General features: G+C 37.1%; 1 protein-coding gene and 1 long non-coding RNA gene across 2 annotated transcripts in view; both read left to right on the top strand.

Moving 5' to 3' along the window:
- LOC140241490 (atrial natriuretic peptide receptor 1-like) overlaps positions 1-18,405 on the top strand; it is a 98,010-nt gene extending 79,605 nt beyond the window's left edge. The window contains exons 11-19 of the mRNA XM_072321219.1: positions 10,404-10,575; positions 11,818-11,967; positions 12,870-13,071; positions 13,386-13,529; positions 14,384-14,576; positions 15,083-15,257; positions 15,869-16,059; positions 17,066-17,163; positions 17,703-18,405. Of these exons, the coding sequence (XP_072177320.1) occupies positions 10,404-10,575; positions 11,818-11,967; positions 12,870-13,071; positions 13,386-13,529; positions 14,384-14,576; positions 15,083-15,257; positions 15,869-16,059; positions 17,066-17,163; positions 17,703-18,405 (2,028 nt within the window). The remainder of the gene's footprint in view (positions 1-10,403; positions 10,576-11,817; positions 11,968-12,869; positions 13,072-13,385; positions 13,530-14,383; positions 14,577-15,082; positions 15,258-15,868; positions 16,060-17,065; positions 17,164-17,702) is intronic.
- Positions 1,645-4,288, top strand: LOC140241564 (uncharacterized). Its single transcript, XR_011902087.1, has 3 exons — positions 1,645-1,747; positions 2,919-3,046; positions 3,838-4,288. It is a non-coding gene; the product is annotated as an uncharacterized lncRNA (long non-coding RNA).

The following is an 18,405-nucleotide window of genomic DNA, read 5'->3' as shown; positions in this document are numbered from 1 at the left end:
TCGTACATAAGCTTTTGAAAGATACGACGCGGCCGGTCGAATAGATGATCCTTTTTGGGACGATTTCTACCGCAAATATGTAAGCGGGACTGCCATGATTTCATGATTTTTTTCCCTCCCTAGTATTAGCTATTCACATTTTGTGCATGCGTTCTTAAAAAGTACACGGAAGAGCCGATTTCGTGATCCTTTTTGCGCCTATCTTCATTATGAGACCATTCTGAGCGAATGAAAATATTCATTTGTGAAATGACTGTGTAAAATGAAAATGAACGCAATCAGATCCATTTACTGTATCGCTGAATATCGAATGTGTTTTTACTTTTTCTAAAAATCGACACAAGTAAATTAGTTATAACATAACTGCCACGCTGCTGCGAAGCCGCGATCGGATCGATCTTGCGTTAAAAAAATCATGAGTAAAATGACCCGGCAGAAATGCGTGCGCTTCTATCAATGCTTCTTGTCTGGCATGACCGCCGATCGCAAGCAAACGAAAAGCAGTTACACTGTACATGCTCTGCATGTATTGCATTGCATGGCAGTGCGTGCTCAGCGCCAAATGCGCAAGCGAGGGCGAATAACTGGTCGACTGCTAGTGCTCAAAACTAATGTATGTTTACTGTACAAAGTGCACCGGTAGACATAAACGAAAACTTGCGTAAAACTTGCTGAACAGTGCGATATCTTGCATTCTGTTTCTCCCTGATCGGGGCTGCTCTTTTTCTTTCTACTGACCCCACCAATGCTTTTTTTTTTTTTTTTTTTTTTTTTTTTTTTACTGGTCATGTCGGACCGGTAACTTGTGGATTTCCTGAAAAGTTACCGGTCCGACAGTGACTTTTACCGGTCTTTGACCGTCGGACCGGCGCTAGTGTGCAGCCCTGCTTACGATGTATCTACCAGCATGGTCACCTTCAACAGAATGCAAGTATTTTAGCTTATAATACTATTTTAGCAGACATCATATCTGTATATTTTCAAATACTACAATTGCAACATTATTTACATTTGGACATCAAATTGTCTCTGGATTTTTAGTTGAATAGTGTTAGACAGGAAATATTGAAAACAATGTTTGCTGTAATGTCCATCTTGGTAATTGAAAACAAACATTGTTATCCAGTGAATAGTGACCCTTCTAGAAACAACTGTTTTTTGCATTTTTTATTTCACTATCTGTAGAATATTACATACTGATCCAATTGAAAAGAGATAATTCATGGAAGGGGGGGGGGGGTACCTGCATGTCTACATGTATCAAGCTCCTGAAACAAACTTTAGCAGTCACGTTATCTTAATAATGTAGGCCCTACTATGATTGTTTATTTACCCTCTCCCTTTTCTAGTATCAAAACCGCCTTATGCTCTTACAATGTTTGAAACAAGAATATTCGACATAGCTAATCATTTTAAACTGTGAAAAGTCCTATTTATAGCTTATGGATCAGTAGATACTAGTGAATTCATTCTTTCAAAATCAATGGTAGGGCTTTTCAATTTGATTGCTATAGCTTGTTATAGCAAAGGCAAAGCAACCATCTCTAACATACTTTCTAATGTCCCATGTCCTGCACTATTGTTTTGTTTGTAAGATATTAACTGTTCTTGTATATTGAATAAACTCCAAACAGCCAAGGACCAGACAACATGTGAACTTCATCCACTTCAGAGTTAAGGACTGGGGGCAAGATGCAAATGGAAAAGTCAAGTGACAGTGTCATGGATATTCCACCATCTTCATTTGGTGTGTTAAATGATTATTTTTAGCTATTGAAGCAAGTTGAGAAATCATGTTATCTTGATCATCTACAGTTGGCAGCAAAATTATTCAGCCCCTCTCTTGCATGTTGGACACTCTGGCATAATGAATTACATTATAACTGAGATCATTTCTAAATCATACAAGTGGTGATCAGATAGTTTGCTACAAGTAAATAACAGATCAGTAGCCTTTGATTTGCATATAGTTACAAACTTTGATCATTCATGTATAAAGAGATATGGTCCAATGAGCACATTTATGGTCATTTTCAGTCCTTTCAGTGATCACTGAAATGCTTCGTTGAATATGGTTTGTTCACTCAATGTTTTGATAGGTGACACAATATGATGGAATTTGATGCAGGATTCTTAATATTTCAATTGGCATTTTTCGTTGTACAAAAATATCTAAATGAACTCATTTCTAGTGAAAGTTGCCACCATAGAGTTTGTACAGAGGTTTAGCCGTGATATTAATAATTCAAAGTTTAAGTCATGTCAAAATGAATATAACCCAATGAAATGCTAAGAGTTGTGCATAGAATGGCAAGATACTATTTAAAATTCCATAAAAACAAAAGAAATTAATCGTTATCATCAGACCATAACACGTCATGCTTCAGTGATCACAGAAAGGTCTGAAATGACCATGATGTGCTCACTGGACCTTATCTCTTCATGCATGAATGATCAAAGTTTCTAACTATATGCAAATCAAAGACTATTGATCAGGTAGGCATTTGTCATAAACTATCTGTTCACCACTTGTATATGATTTAGTAATTGTAATGTTATTTATTTTGCTATAGTGTCCATAATGCAAGGGGGGTGAATAATTCTGCTGCCAACTGAATAAAGTGAATGCTTGTTATTAATTTCCCCTCTCATTCATTACTAAAATTACCTCATACTCTTACAATTTGCTAACAGGGGCTCATTACATAGTGATTCAAACTTTGAAAACTGGCAATTACAACTTGTTGTTCACATAATATATCTTACAAAATTGATAATCATTAATGAACATTTTGTTATTATTGCTTGTTTTAATAAAGATGTACACTCATCTCAAATATTTTCCAACTATCCCATTTGTGCATCCGATGTTTCTGTTTGTATGGTATTTAACTGTTCTTAAATTTGCACACCCAAAGGCCTGAAGAGAGCTGAACCTCACGAAGCCTTGGGACAGACAACTGCAGCTGAACTTCACCCAGGTCAGAGTCAGACTACAATTGGACTACAAACTGTATAGCAGCATCTTATCTACGACAGAACACAGGTATGCTTTTCTCTTTAAACTTGAAAACTATAAAGATTTTACAAAATAAACAACTTGAATAACAGTTGAAAAAGGGCAACCTCTGTTGATGACATATCAGTTACAGGTAATTCGGTCTTTCTTATTTTAGCAATTATTGTAGACTTGGTGGACAAACAATGTCACCTCTATATGTGAACTGTTCCATACGAGAAATGAAGAAATTAGTGCATTTATACACCCCAGTTGGGAGTTGATTTAATGTTTATGTCTATATCAGCCACAATTGGGAATTCAGTACGGCTTACATTAGTTGATTAACGCACTGACATAGCAATGCAGCTGATTTATTGCATAACCCATTGAATCATCTTTCTGTTTATTTTGGAACCCCCAGCTTGCCTGACATAAGTTACAATCCTTTTTAAAAAGTCATGAATGTATAACGTTCTGTCAGACGAGTGTTTAAAGTCACAATCACATTCTCATTTTGAGTCTGTGTCACACCTTTTTTGTTATCAGCAAGAATCTGCTACACTAATTCTTGTGTATGACATCCCAGACGATTTTCTTAGTTTTTTTTTCGTAGATGCTGTTAAACTGTTTCTAATATACTGTATAAGAAATTGCTGAAAAGTAGTTCTGTGTAATGATATGTGTGCCAGTCGTGTGTGTATTCATTCAACTGTAAGCCCACATATTTAACACTCTGTATAATGTCAGGCAGAGGGGATGAATGGCGTGTCATAAAATTTCAGTATGTAACCAATATTTGTTTTTCCATATTTGTATTTCTTTTTTCTTTCATATAGATTCTCAAGGCATGGAGCTTGCCGAGGGTGATGAAGACAGGTTGAATGCAACATATGATAGTTTTTACGGCTGTAAATATATATATATATATATATGAATTTAATCTTTCAAAATCAATGTATATACAGTGAAACCCCGTTATAACGAGGTCCGTGGGACCGCCAATATTGCCTCGTTATAACCGGTTCCTCGTTATAACCGTACGCACTAAAAACAAAGAAAACATAAGCATGGAGTCACATATACCAAGCAATCAAACTTATGAGCAGTCTTTGTGTTGTTATTACACAAGTAAATGGATCATTATTATTGAGAAAGGATAAAAAGGAATCATTTGTGAGTTGATACCAAAAGAATAAAAAAAAAAGAAGGGGTTGAAAACGCGTTCTTTGTTTTTCTTCTGAAAAATCTCTTCGCGTGTGTTGTGCATGCCTTCTCGAAAAGTGCACGGCAGGGTTGAATACGTAATCCTTTCTACACGTATCTCTTCCTCGTGTATTGAACCATTCTGAAAGAATGAAAATATCATTTGTGAAACACAGTATAAAATTTTAATAAACAAAATCACATTGTATTAAAAACATGTGTTACTTTTTTCTGAACATGGGTGCAAGCAGAGTAACATGCATTATTAAACTTATTTTACGCTGTGTGCGCCCAGCGGGATCGCGATGATTACATTATTAATTATTTAGGCTGTATTCCATGATGTTTGCACCAGCAGGGGTTGAAAATGCATTTTGTATTTTTCTCCCCAAAATCTCTTCGCATATTGTACATGTGTCCTTGAAAGGTACACGACATGGTTGAATTCGTGATCCTTTTTACGACTATCTCTTCCTCATTATAACGGACCATTCTGAAAGAATGAAATTATTCATTTGTAAAATACAGTGTGAAATAATATGAACATCACGATGATTTCATTAATTATTTCGGCTGTAATCTTTTACGTAGTATACACATCAATGTTTCACAACCATCAAAACAACTGGAAGTCGGAACTAACATGGAAAGGATTATGATTTTGCAGAGGTTGTGCTTTTCTAATATACAAATAGGTTAGAAGAGTCCATCTGAATTGAGTTGTACATCATTTTAAATCTTAGAGTCTGCTCTTTCAGAAAGAGGATTGAGCTTTTAACTTTTTGGAAGATACTAAGAAACCACTAATGAAGTGCTACAGAGCATACCATTCTCAGAGGAATTCAAAGTTCATTTGATGAAAATCGATTTTTAAATGGCTGAGACATCCGAAAACAAAGTAAAACAAAGTAAAAGCGATTCTAATGAAAGGTTGGTTCCACCTTTTATTAGGAATCGCTTTATTTTGCATATTTCAGCCATTTCAAAACCAATTTCATCAAGTAAACATTGAATTCTTCGTGGAATTATGTGCCCTTTCATATTTCAGAAGAGGTTTCTCATTATATCACACACACACAAAAAAATCTGAAACCAGGTCTCAACCAAAACTACACCATCCCTTTAACCAGAAATCCATGTTTGGTGACTTTTTGTGACTTTTTGGGGGTTTTGTGATGCAGAGTCACAATTGCAGTGTTAGATATGAAGCTACAATCAGACTATTGCAGTTTGACTGCTGAACTTCACTCAGAGTTTTGTCATAGATGAGTCCATTGGTGATGGCATAAGTGCTTTGCCAGGCATTAACCAAAACCAGAAATGAGACAAATCCCCCTTAGAAGAAAAGAGAAACAAATGCATTGCAAAACAAAACAGAACAGCTAAGCATGCAAAAAAGTCGGTGAAAAGCAAACGGGTGAATCGAAGCACACTAAAAAAAATAAATAAATAAATAAAAAAAAGATTAAAAAAAAACCGAAAAGAAGATTTATAGTAAAGTGGAAGAAACCATTTTAAAATGGACAAATGCAAATCTCTGTCAGCACATAACAGTCTGATTTCTGATTGCTTTGATGAATAAAAGCTATTGTGTAGCAGACAAGGTCATTATTATTAGTACTATTATCATAATTAGTATTCTGATGTAGGGAACCTCAGAGTGCAAAAACAGTGGATTGCAACACATATCATTGTATGCTTACCAAATATTTGCAATGATAGAATTGCTTGAAGTTCAGCTGCTTTCACAATTTGATTGATAAACCATGAAAATATTTCAAATGATTATGAAAGATGTGTTGAGGTATAAGTGATCCAAACATAAATACATTGTACATCAGTGAACGTTGCAGTGCATTATTTTTGTTATTGTTTCCAGGCGTGTGACGGCAAACTTTATGTAACCAAGTTAGAAAATTATATCTATGCGGGCAATTATAATTTGATCAGAAAGATATAATTAAGAATAACTTATTATGTAGAAATGAAGTAGAGTGTAATACCAGAAAATACTGTGAGTGATAATAATTTCACAAAGACTCTTACCAGTATCATCATTGTGGTTATGATAATTGTGCTGTGATTATGACGATATTGAATAATGAAATACATGTTTTCAAGATCAGATTTTCCAATGAATCAGGCAACCAGAATATGAAAATTTGACAGCAACAACTGTTTCAATAGTTTCTGCAGTTACATAATCTGTCACATGACATGTAGTTAAATTGTGTAGAACTAATATTAACCGTATAAAGCCCAAGGGGGGGGGGGGGCACATTGTGCCCCCCCTACCAGATTTTCATTCGCCACTTCTTCGCCCTTTATCCAATTTTAACCAAATTTGGTGACTTTTCCTAAAATCTTATTCCGAACGTTTTGATATATAATTTAGCTATATTTGATATTGCTGGTTGCCATGGCAACCATAAACTGACAACCATCTCAGTCAGATTTTTGCGTATTTTTCTATTCCAATTCAAATTTACAATATTATAATGTATGAAATGGGCGTTTCTTGGCTGAAATTTGCTGAAGAAGCAGAATGTGAAGTAATTATGGCCTTGAAATGTTTTTCCTATTATTTCCTTTGTTTTTCTGTGCCAACAGCATAAAACAATAGATATAATAGAGATGCTTGAAAATAACAGTATTTTCCAAAGATTGACGTTCTATTTTGTGTCATTTTGATTCCTTCACCCAAGTTATACCTCTAATATCATTTGTTTATCACATTATCAATCTGCAAACTTAAAATTCCAATATTATGGGAATATGAAATATGATTACTATGCATGTACCTATCCCAAACAATACATCATAGGTCTCATAATGTATTTCTTTATTTTGTTATGAATAGCGCCCCCATGTGGTGACCTTGAGAAATTTCAACCATAACAAATAATCAGCTTTGACTTGCACATCATTTGTGGCAAATATGAAAAATATTGGTCTATGATAAGACATATATACTGGGGATAAAGAAATTATACAAAAAAAAATCATGTTTTTAGCATATTTCCTATGTATTTCTTTATATTTTGATAAATAGCGCCCTCTATGGGTGACCTTGAAACAACTCAAGTATGCGGTCATGTAGAGTATGAGTTGCTCTACCCATGTGCTAGATATGACGATGAGACATCAAACAATAACTGGGCCTGGGAAGGGTCAAAATAGCTTGGGCTTAATAGGGTTAATGAGTATGAAATTGATAGTGGTGAATGAATTAAATAATTGAATCATTATCGGCGCTTATCATTATGCATCTTTAAATGAAATGTGTTTCAATTGTGGCAATTGATGAGTAAAATCAAATCCAAGTATGAAACCATGAATACCTGCAGAAACTTGAACTATCACTCATTGTGATTTTTACCCCCACCTCCAACTGAGGGAGTTCGTTCAACCAGCACTAACTTTATACGGTTTTATTTTTTATAAAAAGTTGTTACCATGGGAACGCATTGTTCAACATAAAATAAAGTCATGTTTTGTTTATTAAAAAAATCTGTTCGTCATTAAATTATGTGTCATAATTACGTATCGCAAATCAAGTGCTCAAAAACTGAGGGAGTTGGATGAATAAACTGGTAAGTCCTATGATTTTCATTAAAAAATGATGTTACCATGGCAACACACTGTCCAATATTAATGGAAGAAAATTTGAAAGAAAGGTTTGCACAAATACATATTATGACTGTCACATGTGTCAAATATCAAGTCAAATGCTCAAAAGCTGAGGAAGTTAGCTGAATCCACAGTATTTTTATATGATTTTCATTCAAAATACTCTGTTACCATGGCAACACATTGACAACGATCAAAGAAGAAATTCGCACATCAGTCAATGTACTTTAGCAGTCTCATGTGCCAAATTTCAAGTAAAATGCTCAAATACTGAAGGAGTAAACTGAATCCACAAATTTTTGTATTATATTCATTGAAAATGCTGTTACCATGGCAACACAATGTTCCATATCTATATATGAAAGATTGAAGTTTGCACAACTGCATATCATAGTGGTCACATGTGCCAAATTTCAAGCCAAATGCTCAAAAGCTGAGGGAGATGGCTGAATCCACAATAGTTTTGTATGCTTTTTATTCAAAGTCTGTTGTTACCATGGCAACGCATTGTTCAACAATGACGAAAAATGAAGTTTGCACATCTACGTACTATACCGGTCACATGTGCCAAATTTCAAGCCATTGCTCAAAGACTGACAAATTTATCTGAATTCACAATATTTTAGATGCTTTTAAGTGAAAAAAAAATGCTGTTACCATGGCAACGCATTGTTCAACATCAACAAAAGATTAGTTTTGCACATCTACATACTGTAGCGGTCACATGTGCCAAAATTTAGGTCAAATGCTAAAAAGCTATACGAAGTTAGATCAATCCACATATTTCTTTGTATGATTGGTATAGAAAAAACTGTTGTTGCCATGGCAACAGATTTCTTCACATCCACACAGGGAAAAAAGCGTCTTGCACAACTACACATTACATTGATCTGATTCTATGCTGAATTTCAACTGCATTGCTTTAAAACTGAGTGTAGTAGTGTAATCCACAATAATTTGTATGATTTTTATGAAAATATGTTGTTGCCATGGCAAAGCATTACGCGATATTAACGAAAAAGATGTCTTGCACATCTACCTTTGACAGTGGTCACACATGCCAAATTTGGGGTCAATTACTCCAAAAATGAGAAAAAAGTTTGATACAATGACTCTCAAAAAGCTATCACATAAACTTAGGAGTGCTCCTGACCACTCCTAGATTTATGTGATAGCTTTGCCAAGTTAGGAGAGACTTTATGTGCTAGCTTCGTTCATGAAATGGTTTGTAGAAAAAGTCTCTCCTAAGTCTGAGTTTATGTGATAGCTTTATGCGATAGCTTTTTCATGAAACGGTTTTTAGCAAAGTCTCTCCTAAGTGTGACTTAGGAGAGAGAAAGTCTCTCTTAAGACTTTCATGAAACGGACCCATGGAGAGGTAAAAGGTTTTTTCAGTTTAGATTTCGCTTATTCTGCCACAGTTCAACACAATTGTTTTATCATGTCATTTTTAGAATGAAGCTTCAGAAATGAAATAAACTATTTCGGAACTTACAGACACCAGCGGGCCTTCTGCTTTTTGACGAAAAATTGATATGTAGCCAATAATGATTATTTGTTGCCGATTTGTTGATGCGCTGAAAATATTTGAGACGATATCTTCCCCTGCTTCTTTTACCTTGATTTTTCATCATATCACTGTCTCCGTTGTATTTCATAGTTCTCCTCCTTATTGTGTCAAAGAGAGAAGTGTCAAACGCTCTACTTAATACTCCATCTTTGACTAACGTTTTCGAGTCCATGTTATTACACAGTATCCATTACATATGAAACAATAACTCTGCTGCTTCTAGTTTTCTCCACCTTACGAGCATTTGCAATATTGTCTAACATTGACAACCGTTACCATGGGCAATGTATGGACATGATGTTAAACCTTACTCATCATCATCGGTTTTCGATAATACAGATCTATGCATTTATGATGAGGATAAACCATCACTCACAAGCTACTCGACTGCCCCGAGAAAAGTTAAAGGCAATAGTTACCATTTGCAAAAACATAAAACAAAACCCAGCTTTAGTGCTTCAAAATAGTTCTTTAATATGAGTTAGGGATAGAAACAATCAATGTAAAAATTTTAATCAATATAATCAGTGTCAAGTATTGTTAAATCTTAAATATACAAAATTATGTAAACAGTGGTTATGATAAGATTCTTTCTTGAATAAACCATGTATACTTATGGTTTATTGAGAAAATAGTGATATCTCCTTATATCTTAGGCTTTATTGTGATTTTTTTTTATATAGTAGGCACATATATAGGATGTCTTGTGATATAGCTGACCTAAACATACATGTATGCATGAAATGTGATAACTCGAACATTCTTTTTTCTGAATCACTGCTCCTAATGGTAAAAAATATCTTTAAAAAATGTCTTCGCCATCTCATTTCTGCCATCAGATTACATATCTTATTTTAGCTAGGTGCCAAGCTACTGAGGGAAAATAAAAATGATATGAAAATCACATCCCCGAGAGGGTATTGGCAACACCAATCCATGTATGCAAGAATGACTCGTTACATCGACTGATAATGGTGTCGTTTATTTGCCATGTATTAGGGGATGCAATTTCTCCATGCTTCGGAGATCAAGTCGCACGGCCTCCTCAGCTCGGCAACATGCTTTGTAGACGGCCGCTGGGTACTCAAAGTCTCGGGATTCGGGCTTCTCTCCTTTAATATTCTCAAGGAAGACGTCATGAAACAGAAAGACGCCGAGGTTAAGTTTTCCAGTGAGTATATTCTAAATCTTCCATTTGTGTTTTGGGACGTCCTTTTTCTTCTTAAATCTCCTTTTACTCCTACTCTTTTTCTTCACATTTTCCTCACATGTACGTCTATTCCTTCTTTTCTTTTTTTCTTCATTTTTCTTTTCCTGCTACAACTTCCTCTCAGAATTCTTTTTCCTCGTTACTTCTGCTTTTTCAGGTCCATGTTGTCGGGTAGTGCTGCAATGCATGCATTATGCAATATTCTAACAATTATACGCAGTACCCTGCAGATTATTGCGGTTGATCAAGTGCATGAATGTGATATTATATTCAGTACGTCATTTACACAGCGAGTGTCTCTCTCACCCTCTGATACCCAGAGAAATCAACAAGAAAGCAAGAAAACAAACAAACAAACAAACAAATCTTCAATCTGTCATCGCCTTTCACATCAGGTCAAAATACACTGATTGGGTAGTTGATCATGAAGCAATCGTAACAGTCACTGCATCGAGATTTAACGTTTTGGAAAGTAGGTGGCGCCATATCTATAAGGTAATGATCACTGTCTTGTACTCAAATTCACTGGGATGCTGGCTCTTCGGCAGATTGCGGCATAACTGCATATGTGCGAATATACATGAACACACACGCACACACGATGTACTTATAAATGTATATAGGGCCTATTTATACAGCATTTCCTAATATCAAAGAAATTAAACATTCCCGTGTTATCAAGTTATAGGTAATCACGAATTACACCTGTATGGTTGGAGCAATAGAGCTTAACGAAGCAAAACAAAGAGAGGGAGGCCTACAGGAAATTTGCATCGTATTTTTTAATGACTCATGGAAACTTATCAAAGTATCGGGCTCTTGAATGACTGAGCGCAATACAGAATGATGTATAAAACACGTCAGCAGTCTAGACCATTTTGTCTTACTTTGGCCGAAGTCCTCACATTGTCGTCACAACACTTGATTTGAGCGACGTTTTTGCATTAATCCCGAGTTCAGCGACAGTTGTTTGTTTGCCCTTTATGGTTACATGCGTTCAACATCCAGTGACTTCCAACAAGCTTGCTTACCCTAGAACATACAGGCCGATCAACTCATTTTTTTCTCACTTAAAGTTCCAATTTTTTCTTGTGAACCGAGACGTTTAGCTTCATATCATGCTCGTTCTGTAACATATTCCAGGGTGAAAATTCTGAGAGACAAATATTGTGTAACCTGTGGTGGTATGTTCTCCTGTTACAGAAATGCTGTGGACGGCTCCCGAGCTGCTTCGCCAGGAATTGCTGCCCAGTAAAGGGTCTCAGAAGGGGGACGTCTACTCCTTTGGGATTATCCTGCAAGAAATCGTCACCAGAAGTGCACCTTACTATCTATCCGGCTACTCATCAAGGGGTAGGCGAATTGAGACAAATACCTGACCATATGAATCTAAACTACATAATGTGTGAGACGTTTTGCTCTAACCAGCTGTGTGGTGGTCTTTCAATTTGTATCATCTTTATTGCATCTACCTTTTTTTAAGGTAACGAATATCACATATCTCAATGATGTTATATTGCATCCTTTATCAAGCATGGTTCAATGGGTATGGATGACTGCTGCTATAATGCTATGGGTTCCCCCATCGTAGGTGGCAGTATTATCAGAAAGTCTCGGTATATCCACAAGCTTCCTTGTTTCATCCTTTACCAGTGCATGATAATATGACTTCCTCGAAACACTTCCCCGTTCCCGTTTCAAGCACTGTGTCATAAATCATTGCATTTATTAGTGTGCGTGTCGTCTCATTAGATTGCCTACCAAAGCTGCTTTTCCTCGCTCTTGCATGCAATGCTGTACATGACAATATGTGTGTAGTCATTATGGTACTGCTCTATAGAATATCAGTACTGCCACACACACACACACACACAAAAAAAAAACTGCCCTTGATAAAAAAAAAAAAATAGAATCGACAAATCAATTTAGCACAGCAACTATACAGTCATTCCAGTTTGCTTGTTTAATAAGAACGTTTTGCGACCTAAAGTATGAACAAGCACTGTCTCAAAACTTGGCCAAGTCGGATACCACTCCAAAGTGAAACAAAACACATTGATAAATGTACGGCTATTTATAAACTGCGACAGCTTTCACTTTTCACGTACAATAGACTCTCCTCAGCGAGAAAATCTCTAAGCGGTTGTACTTGTGTTGGTATGAGTCACTGGAAGAGCTAATATCCCCCAATCCTACTACCGCTATTACTGTTCTATCGATACCTATGTATAATCACTACTTTTTTTTTTCTTCAGAAATCATCCGTCGAGTGATTCGAAGGGACGAGCCACCATGCCGGCCGAAGATTAACGAGGAGGAGTTCATGAACAGTTCGGAGATGTCTACGATATTCACTGAGATCAACGAACTAATGAAGTCTTGTTGGGAGGAGCTACCCGAAGACCGACCCGACTTCACTACGATCAGAAATAAACTGAGAGTCATACAGCGGGGCAGGTGTGAATTTTCTCCACAGATTTGTTTCTCAGTGTGTATGCTTTGTTAATCACTGGTCTCATTTCTCTCTCCGGATAATTTTCGGTCTTCGGAAATCTGTTCATCATGAACGTATTCAGGTCTTTGCACACAAAGTCGGTGTGATATAATCATCATTTGGCAGAAATTTTAATAAATGAGATATGCGTGTGTTAAAGCAAAACTTTTGTGAATACTTAGAAACGAACAATACCAGCATTGTGATGCTTGCGACTGCAGGCTATCATTTCTCGTAATGTTGGGAAATTGTCATTGATTGTGTTCTTCATTAACAGAAAGGAGCTGGACATTCTTGACAATATGCTGTCCAAGATGGAGAAGTATACAGAGAACTTGGAGAAAGTGGTTGCAGACCGAACGGGCCAACTTCTGGAGGAGAAGAAAAAGACAGACGCCCTCCTCTATAGGATGCTACCCCAGTAAGTCAAAGTCTGGAGACATTGTGCAAAATGGTTCCAATGCATGGTTGAATTCAGGATATGTCCCCACCAACCCCAACCCACGTAATGGATCTGACAGTTCTCTTTAAAGACTAGGGTTGTGAGAGTTGTGTGATTGACTAGCTCAGTCGCTGTTATATTCGCCCAATTAAGGATGATTTCACCCACTGAAACGTACGAGTGATTGAAATGACGAAATACCAACATAACAATGCAGGAAAGTTTTTTTTTTTTTTTTAAAGGCTGGAAATGTAAATATCGTATAAAATGGAATTTACGATAAAACTTCAATGAGTTGTGCATAGCTAGTGAGAGATGTGATACAAATTAATGAAAGCTAGGAATGCAAAGCAAACACAGATGAGAGCACATGTCACTATTGCACATTAAAGGAAAGGGGGAATTTACGAAAGCTGAAATTTGAATAGCCGGGAATAATTGATTAGATAAGACTTGAATTGATCAAGAGGAGAGCATTGCTTCATACTGCTAGACAGTTGATTCCAAAGATAATGGATTACTGTACCGTAGGTTTACTGAGCACAAGATGAACTTATTTCACCGAGAGAGATTAATAGATGTTTAAAAGTATAGAATGGAGAAGTGAAAGTGGATGACAATTTCTCGATGATACTGTAGAGTTTCAAGATCCAGTTCCCATACGCTAACATTGGCTGATGGCGTGTCTGCTATAATTATCTGCGTCATGTAGCATTCAAAACACAAATTGAATGGCAGAAGATTGAGTGTTTTCGTGTCTTGCTGTAATTGAGGTAAAGGGGGTTGTGCTGTAGAGCCAAGGACTCAATGAATCTTATTTCATTCTCCTGCAGAGTTGTCGCAGAGGAGCTGAAAAAGGGACACTCGTTCCCTGGCGAATTCTATGATCACGTGACCATCTACTTTAGCGATATCGTCGGGTTCACTGACCTTTCGTCACAAAGCACGCCAATGCAGGTTGTTGACCTCTTAAATGACCTGTACACGTGCTTCGACGCCATTTTGGAAAAATTCGACGTGTATAAGGTTCGTGTTACGTGTTGCGTTCAAAGTGTTCATTGTACAAAACGTTATTCCTCTTTCCTTGGCGTACAGGGTCGTGTAAGCATTGAAATTTTCTCCATCTTGCTAACTTTACTATGGTCCAAAACGATCAATCAGTACATGCCTTTTATCATATTCTACCTAATCAGTCGTTGAAATTTTTTTCAAACATTTCTCTTTCAAATGAAGTTTTGAACCCCAAGTCCACCAAGTCCTCTTGCTTAAAACTTTGGAATCGACAACCAATCGGAAGCATCAAGTCACTGCTGTGCATTTACTTATCAATGCCAATCAAATTTCAATATGATTGTATAATGATTGACTGTCATAACTTATGACTCAAAAGTAACAATAATTGATGTAATGCACAATTATTGTATAATACATGTTTCCAATACAGGTCTGTCCAGAGCCTTTTAAGTTCTATAGTTGTCAAAGATACTCGAGCCTTACAACCATTACTTGCCTTCTTGATACTACTTTTGTAGGTGGAGACTATAGGTGACGCATACATGGTGGTGAGCGGGCTCCCCCAGCGAAACGGTAATCGACACGCCGGCGAGATCGCCTGCGTCGCCCTTGAGCTCCTTGTTGGTGTCAAGAAATTCCGGATTCGACACAGACCGGACCACCAGCTGCAGATCAGGATTGGTATCAACACCGGTAAGTGAAAGGAGGCTCAGGGTGTAGTCACTTTCCTGAGAACTTGGTATTAACTAGGGTACCAGATAAAGATGTAAAAAGAGCATTAACACATACAGCGACAGAATACCACTGTAGAGTGACAAAGTTGTGGTGGTAGACGAGACGAAACTTACTTGAGCCTAGAAATGTGGCGTTGTAAATGAGTTTTTAAAGGAGAAAATTGATATATTTCATTCACGATTAATAAAGCAACATCATAGGGAAAGTAAATATTTCTTTATCAGTCACGGCTATAAGACGCTGCAAGGACACCGATAATAAAAGTACAAACAAACAAACAAATCAATTAACTGTTTCTATCCTAGCTACCAAGGAGGACGATGTTTGATTAGTGCGGCGGATGTGATGTAGGATGATGATCCCATTCACAGAAATCATATTATATTTCTAGCTATATCTATCCATAATGTGTGTATGTGTGTGTAGGGGTGAGTATGTCCGATTTTGTTGTATATCTACTTTAGATGATGTGATGTATAATGTATTCTTACCCTTATTGTAAGTCAACGCGATGATCTTGTTTTCACCTTCGGAAATGCTTGCTGCTCTTGTTCTCACGACATCTCCAGGTCCCGTAGCAGCGGGAGTCGTGGGGCTCACCATGCCAAGGTTCTGTCTCTTCGGAGACACGGTCAACACGGCATCTCGGATGGAATCCAATAGTCTGCCGCAGAAGATTCACATCAGCCTAACTACAGCCTCCCTGCTCCGGGAGCTCGGTGGCTACGTGATGGAGAAGAGAGGACAGATTGAAATCAAGGTGATTAATGAGAGAATTCAGCTCTGAAAGAAACAATAAAAGGGAGTAATGATCGCGTAAATGTCTGTCAGTTCTCTAATACTTCAGTTTTCGTTTATTTTCACAAATATTCGCATAAATTCGTCAATTACACTTGTAGAAAGAGCATGTATAGAGTTATTGCTCGTTTTCGGCCAATGAAATTGGCAATTTTGAGAGGTTGATCTGAAGACATAAGTAATCGACAAATTCTAACACAACATGCACTTCGTTTCTAAGTGAATTCACAATATTCATATTCAAATTAAGAATTTGAACTGAAACTGCTTTGGAGGTTTCCTAGATGATTCGTAATCCCGATAATTCTGTGTCACATTGAAAAATTATGTATTATAGCATAAAATTGACTGTAAAGAATGAAGGATCCGTGATGTAATTTTGTCTCAGAGTAACATTATCATTACATTGATTCTGAATTAACAAAGAAAACAAGATATGTTTCCTTGTTTTAGAAATGGTGAATGATTTATAAATAACATGGTTTCCGGAAATGTATCTACCCACTATGTCCCTCTCGACCCAGGTGTATAAATGGGTACCTGGCAACGCTGGAGTAATGATAATGGCAGGGCCCTCTGGTAGAGCAGTGGCAACACTGAAGAGGCTACCCTGGATAAATGAGACCTTGTTATTATTTTTCTTTGTATTATTATCATTCTTCTTCTTCTTCTTCTTCTTCTTCTTCTTATTATTATTATTATTATTATTATTATAGTTATCATTACTACTATTATTATCATTATCATTATCGCTATTATTATTATCATCATCATTATTATCTCATTCTGCCGTCGACTGTTGTTGGTTTGTCAGCTTTAACACAGATTATCCGTCACAAAGTGAGATAAAAGACCTTTTTCTTCTAGGTGCGTGTCAAGGATTTCTAGAGATAATTGTATGACGATTCACATGTAGACAACGCGGATTCTTGATTGAAGCTTTCGAACTCTCTCTTTGTACGATGCAGGGAAAAGGGGAAATGACAACATTCTGGCTGATTGGCAAGGACAACCAAGTCTCAATCCAGCGGGAGTCTTCTTCTGAACGCACCTTGGGCAAAAAGATGTGAGTATCGTAAAGACTTGTATCTCCTTGAACATGAAGAAAAATATTATTAAAACAAGAGGATGGATATTAAAGTGACACAAGGCTTCAGCAAATTCATTATAGATCAATCTTTTGATGAATCTATTCATATAATCCATATCAACTTATCTGTTGTTTTCCAGCACTGCAAAAGATCAAAACTGACATGATCTATTCGTATCATTCAAATGAAGACACAATCTTCACTGAGCAATAATGTGGCATTATATTTATCATATAACCATGGATTCATATTAAGGGAGACACTATAAGCCTATTATTACAACATTAAGGAGACACTTGACGTTATGGAGACAATTATGTTTCCGTAACGTTTAGACTATAACATTATACCCCATTCAATCCATGCTTTACTGCTGACAATGTTCAATACACATTTTCCATACAGTGTCTCCGTGCAGTTGGATCCAAAATGTACTGATGACAACATCTAATATGACTCATCATTAGAACGTGAAGCCAGTCAATATTTTCTGCTCATTTCCTTTTTTCCACAGTTCTACAGACACTGTGATTAGCCAAGACAGTCTCTTGTCACCGTCACATCGAATGTCTGAGACTGCGTTTGACATTCCTGAAAATAGACTTATGGAAGAATCTTTGGAGAACAACGATCTTCCAATTCGGCCTTTTACCGTTCCGGAAACAGGTAGCATGCCAAGGAATCATTCGTCTCAATCATCCGAAATCAACCAACCACATCCAGAAGAGGATCACGTGACTAACTCCAAACCTGCTACAGGTGGTAAGAGCAGGTCGAAGACGCCCCAGGGCGGTTCTGGAACGCACTTAAATGTTAAAGACTACGCGTCTCCAAGGCAGAGCGCTCGCCTTGGTGGAGAGGACGTTGAAATTAGCTCCACGCAGGGACCACTAGCAATAACGGATGACACGCGGGTACGTTCACCATTCGTGCAAGATGAAGAGTCGACACCTCCCGATGATGGTAGGGAGGTATATGACAACCCTCTAATGGATCCAAGAGGGGCCGTCATGGAGGAGGAATTGTCTGGTTACAGCGAGCCCATCACTTCGCCTTCATCACCGACAGCTTCGTCTGTGATGGAAATGGAGAACAGGTGGCTGCCCAGTCGACGGACAAGTGCAATTAAGGAGAACAATAACTACCAGTCTCCCAGCCGCAATACCAAAGTGCATTCGAACATCACTGTAAACACATCAAATTTTTCTAAGACATAA

This window comes from Diadema setosum, chromosome 18 (genome assembly GCF_964275005.1).
Source record: "Diadema setosum chromosome 18, eeDiaSeto1, whole genome shotgun sequence".
NCBI lineage: Eukaryota > Metazoa > Echinodermata > Echinoidea > Diadematoida > Diadematidae > Diadema > Diadema setosum.
Note: the sequence above shows the minus strand (reverse complement) of the source record. Positions and strands in the feature narration are given on the sequence as shown.